The sequence below is a fragment of the Galeopterus variegatus genome, unplaced genomic scaffold (genome assembly GCF_000696425.1).
Source record: "Galeopterus variegatus unplaced genomic scaffold, G_variegatus-3.0.2 Scaffold2060, whole genome shotgun sequence".
Lineage (NCBI taxonomy): Eukaryota > Metazoa > Chordata > Mammalia > Dermoptera > Cynocephalidae > Galeopterus > Galeopterus variegatus.
In genome coordinates, this window is record NW_007728171.1 from 129,989 (window position 1) to 135,796 (window position 5,808).

The following is a 5,808-nucleotide window of genomic DNA, read 5'->3' on the forward strand; positions in this document are numbered from 1 at the left end:
TTGTATCTCATTCAGTTTCCTTAGAATTATCACTCAAAATTCTTTGTCAGACATTTCAAGGACTTCTTGTTCTATAGGATCTAGAACTTGAGAGTTATTACCCTTTGGTGGTGTACCTTCTTGATTTTTCACATTTCTGGTATCTTTCCTTTGATGTTTAGTCATTGTGGGAAGGGATTTCATGGTCCACTGGCTCGACACTATTGTCCAGCTAGGATCCTGCCAGGGCTGCCAATTTGGCACAGCTGCCTCAGTGTCTGCTTGGTTGCCCACTGGCGCCTCAGGCACGTGGTCTCTGCGGGTCTCAGGCCTGTCCAGCGAGGCGCCTCTCTAATCAGCACACACTCGGTGGGGCTGGGGATGGAGTCAGGTGGCGGTGGTGAGGCCCACCTGCTGGGTCATGTGCTGGCACCACAGGGTGCTTGGTCCCCGCAGATCGTGGTGCCTCTCTGATTGGTGTGCCCTCAGTGGGGCTGGGGATGGAGTCAGGTGGCGGTGAAGAGGCCTACCTGCTGGGTCACACGCTGGCACTGCAGGGCGCGCAGTCTCCAAGGATCTTGGGCCTCTCTGGCCAGGCGCCTCCCTGATTGGCGCGTGCTCGGCGGGGCTCTCCATGAACTTTTTGACGTACCCCTCTGTATGTCACAATTTGTTTATCCATTCATCTGTTGATTCGGTAGTCATTTTTTATTAAATATATAATCTAAACATTCTAAAACCAGCTTACTTATTCATACAGTGAACATTTATGAAGCATCCATTATGTATTAGGCAGTGTGTTGGGTCCCAAGGATGTAAAAGTGACCATAATTCATAATTATAATGTGATGCATGCTGTGGTAGAGATGTAAACACAGTGTTTATACAACATGAAAGAGTGGTTAATTCTACTTGACAGGGATATCTAATTCATTTGTGTGCTCATTTTTGCTGATGGCAAAGAGAAGAGTATCTAGATATATTTTGTCCAGTATAGCTGTAGATCTGTGTATTTGAAATGATATAAGCTAAGTATTTGAGGAGAGTTCTCTTTATCATTTTCCACTATAAGTCACTAACAATAATTTCAGCTATTTTATTTCCAAGCTGTTTAGTTCTGCTTACAAATTGCTTAAGGGGTACAGGAGGTCAGTATTCCCATAAACTAGTTCCTTGGTCTGTCTAAGAATAGACTAAAGTGCAGATGAAAAGTAGTCTAGAGGAAAAGAGAGGCCTTTAAAGATTTGGGTTAGACTATACCTATCACAAGCATTAGATTGGTTGGATGGCTATATTCTGGTTGGATTCAGAGCATATTAGCAGAACACAGCCATAAACTACCACCACAAGTTTCTTTGAGGCCAGGCTACTACAAGAATGTTGATTCAGTTTCTGAGAGAGAGGCAGTTCTTTGTACATATTATTGTTTCCCTTTAGCAATCTTATGTTATTAATATTAACTTCAGAGACTGGGCATGGTTCTGTGTTCAGTAGTTGTCAAAAATTGATAAATGGGTCTGAGATGTAGAGCTGGAATGAGCTTTTTGTGAAAATCTTGGAGAAGGTCTATGGCTAGAACTATAGAAATAATAGATTTGCTTGAAGAAAATGCTTATGAGATATTAATGGAAGTTTTTAAAAAATTTTTCAGCCTACAACACAGCAGTCACCTCAGGATGAGCAGGAAAAACTCTTGGATGAAGCTATACAGGCTGTAAAGGTACAGTCATTCCAGATGAAGAGATGCCTGGTAAGAATGAAAATGTGGGAGGCACAATTACTGTGTGTTCTTAAGGAAGCATCTGCAGTGTTTTCTAAAGTATGTAGCACTGCTCTTCTGATAAATCTGATCTTCTCCAGTGTCCACCAGCATCTGTCTTCAGTCACACTTCTTTCGAACACAGTGTGGAGCAATTTCAACAAATAGTCCTGTTTACTCCCATTTATATTTATGGTTTAGAATTTTCTTTCTTCTTCTCTACTGGAATGTAAGCTCATGAGAACAAGAGACCCTGCCTTTTATTTACATATCACTGTATTATCACCTCACCAATATCTGACCTGAATTACTAATGCCTTTAGTTCTATACCTCAAACCTGAGGAGTACTTGATATGTAATGGGTGCTCATTAAATATTTGTTGAATGAATGGATTTAAATGCTTTCAATTTGAATGTTCATCTCTTTCCTCTGAATATCTTGAAAACTTTTATTTCCATCCCAAGTGGATATATTTGTTGCAGAAACTATATTTTCATATTCTAAAAGATAGGGTATGAGATAATCTGTGTAGATACTATAGATCCTCTGGGTTAAAATTTAAGGAATTGAGCCAAATAACCATAAGTTGCTGTGATGAGGAAGATAGTGAAGATATCTTGCCTTTGTAAAGTGTCTTAGAGTTTGTAAAACTTAGTAATATGTTCTTGTGTCTTATTGCATTGGTTTCCTTGCAAACAAATTTGGAAAGAAAAAATAAATGTATTGGAATGGAGAAAATGGATTTGCTATTGCTTGCTTCTTTCTCTCTCTGTGTATGGATAGTGTTTCCTGTATCTCAAAGAATTGTGTGCATTTATGAGTTAAGTGGGACATATGGGCATTGTGAGGGTTTGAAGAATACAGGAGGAAAGCAAACTTACATGGATAGTTAATGCAGTTAGCTCTGAAGAGTCTTAACCTATGACAGAGCCATTGTCAGGATAGTATTTTGCTTCAAAAGAATCAGTATGCCAGATCTCTTGATTGCAGGCAAAATGTGAATTAATGGAGCTAGTTTCCTAGTCTCAGGAGGTTGAAAAGATTAGAGTTATACCAGGAATCTTGCAGTCGTAGATACATAAGTCATGCCAAGCTCTGCAGCTCTAGTGAGGAATCATGCATCTTTTTCTTTTCAGTAGAGAGAAGGCAAGGTGAAACTAAAGTTGCTTTTTATGTCATTAAAGTAATTCTATATAACTTTTAAAGTATAATTCTATATGCTTTTAAAACTGTGTAACAAATCCTTGTAAAGAATTTGTATAACCAAGATAAATGTTTATTTAAATTAAGCATTCTCATTAATTCTCTTGGTATTTCTGTAGGACAAAAACAAGCTTATGGATGCTCTGAAACATGCTTCTAATATGCTTGGTGAACTCCGGACTTCTATGTTATCACCAAAGAGCTACTATGAACTTTGTATCTTTTTTGTGTTGATAAATAAACATTTGGAACATACATTTTTCTTGATAAGGCCAATTTTGTTTGTTCTTTATTAAATTTTTCTGGAATTACATTATTCTTCATTGTCTTAATCAAATGGTAATTTTTCCTTTTCCATGCAGATGTGCTAAATGAGAAAAAGAAAAATTTACTTTCAGAGTACCCTTTTTCTATGCCTACACTTCTTTAAATGGGTTGTTGTTAATATCTCAGTTTTCAGACCTCTTCATGAGGCTATTAGGCAGTTGGTTCTTTAATGCTTACATTTGTCATGCAATACTCTGAAATGGAAGGGAATTCAATCATTTGCCATTTCAAAATACTTAAGTAGTCTGACAGGTAACCATTGTATTTACTGCTTTGCTTCACCAGACATCCTATAAAACCCTTATTTTAAAGTAAGAAGAGTCCAGCTGAAATTCTTTCTTCACTTAAATTGTAGTCAGTTAAGAGAGAGTGTTTAAGATACCTGCCCAATAGTTTTAATGACTCCAACAAGTTCCAGAATTTTGCTTAGGTTGGCTTATCTTTGTTTTTTAGTCCTTAATCTTAATTAAAAGATATGGCTATTTCTGATGAACTGCACTACTTAGAGGTTTATCTGACAGATGAATTTGCTAAAGGAAGAAAAGTGGCAGATCTATATGAACTTGTACAGTATGCCGGAAACATTATCCCAAGGCTGTAAGTAATTAAGAATCTGAGGACTTTCATATCTGCATCTCCCACTGTGTTAAATCCTTTAAAATTAGCAGCTTTAAAAAAAAAAACAATTTTAATGGTATGTAGTTTCTTAACAAACTGAGGTTAACATTTTGGTAGATATTCTGTAATTTAAAGTTTTAGAGTAATTAAATTTACTTTTTATATGGATATTTGAAGAATTTTGAACTGAAAAATGGACATGCTAATTTTATTTCGTTTAATGAGTTAACTTCTAGAAAATTCAATATCATTACAATTATTCTGTTCTTCATATGTTTAAAGTGATATACAAGGGTACTTTTAAAAATTCATGGACGGGCCGGCCCGTGGCTCACTCGGGAGAGTGTGGTGCTGGTAACACCAAGGCCCCGGCTTCGGATCCCATATAGGGATGGCCGGTTTGCTCACTGGCTGAGCGTGGTGCTGACAACACCAAGTCAAGGGTTAAGATCCCCTTACCGGTCATCTTTAAAAAAAAAAAAAAAAAATCATGGAAAAATAGAATTGAAAGATAATACAAACTTTTTAAACTGCCCTCATATTTCCACAAACTTTTAAAAGTATTTTCATATTTTAGGGGTCAGTCAGTGGTTATGTCTTAAATCAAATGATATTTTCTTCATCATGCAGGAGAAAACAACATTGTTCTTGTCTTGTTTATTGTTTGTACTCAATGTGTTCAGATATAGTCAAATTTTATTTCTAATCTAATATTTCCTCATAATTCTCTTAGTTATCTGTTGATCACAGTTGGAGTTGTATATGTCAAGTCATTTCCTCAGTCCAGGAAAGATATTTTGAAAGATTTGGTAGAAATGTGCCGTGGTGTGCAGCATCCCTTGAGGGGTCTGTATTTTCATATTTTAGGGGTCAGTCAGTGGTTATGTCTTAAATCAAATGATATTTTCTTCATCATGCAGGAGAAAAGAACATTGTTCTTGTCTTGTTTATTGTTTGTACTCAATGTGTTCAGATATAGTCAAATTTTATTTCTAATCTAATATTTCCTCATAATTCTCTTAGTTATCTGTTGATCACAGTTGGAGTTGTATATGTCAAGTCATTTCCTCAGTCCAGGAAAGATATTTTGAAAGATTTGGTAGAAATGTGCCGTGGTGTGCAGCATCCCTTGAGGGGTCTATTTCTTCGAAATTATCTTCTTCAGTGTACCAGAAACATCTTACCTGATGAAGGAGAGCCAACAGAGTAAGTGATTTTCTTTCTTGATTTAGTTGTAATATTTTTTCATTGTGGAATATTAGAAAAAGTATAGAAACATGTTCAGAAATAAGAAAATAAATATCAGTAATTCTCCTACTCACAGAGTCAGCCACTGGTAGCATTTTGTATATAGATTTCCTTTGTGATGTAGAACTCCTCAGTATGTGGTGTGATGCAAAATGTACTCTTATGCAAATTATATTTTTGGATTGTTAGAATCTGCTTTTTTCATTAACCTAATTGGGGGCATTTTTCCATTACATCTTAAATATTACACTAAATATTCTTTGAAAATAGGACTTTTTAAATGAGTTACATTTTGAAAATTGTATTTGTGATGAAATAATAATGTATGTTAACATTTTCCATGAGCCAGCTGGTTTTTATAATTGTTTCTTGAATGTCTATCAGTTTTTATAACTGCTGGTTACCCTATAAAATAAGTGATTTTAATTATCTGTACATACAAGTTAGATATTAACTCCAAAAAAGAAAAAACAAAAGCCACTCAGAGAGACCTGTGTCTCTTGTTTGACCTGTACTCCAGTGTCTAAGTCCACTATACTTTTATCCCACAGCAATGGCAGATTGTCAGCTGGCTGTGGTCTTCAAGTGACTGGGTGAACTATTCATGTGACAGGTCCCTAGATTTTTATTTTTTTAAAGTTTGTTTATTCATTTATTTCTAAGGTCTTCAGT

The 5,808-nt window shown here is 36.0% G+C and overlaps 1 protein-coding gene across 1 annotated transcript in view; it reads left to right on the top strand.

The window, feature by feature from the left end:
- Positions 1-5,808, top strand: part of VPS35 (vacuolar protein sorting 35 homolog (S. cerevisiae)) — a 37,925-nt gene that overhangs the window by 10,111 nt on the left and 22,006 nt on the right. Inside the window, exons 2-5 of the mRNA XM_008580291.1 lie at positions 1,631-1,729; positions 3,063-3,159; positions 3,744-3,867; positions 4,912-5,094. Of these exons, the coding sequence (XP_008578513.1) occupies positions 1,631-1,729; positions 3,063-3,159; positions 3,744-3,867; positions 4,912-5,094 (503 nt within the window). The remainder of the gene's footprint in view (positions 1-1,630; positions 1,730-3,062; positions 3,160-3,743; positions 3,868-4,911; positions 5,095-5,808) is intronic.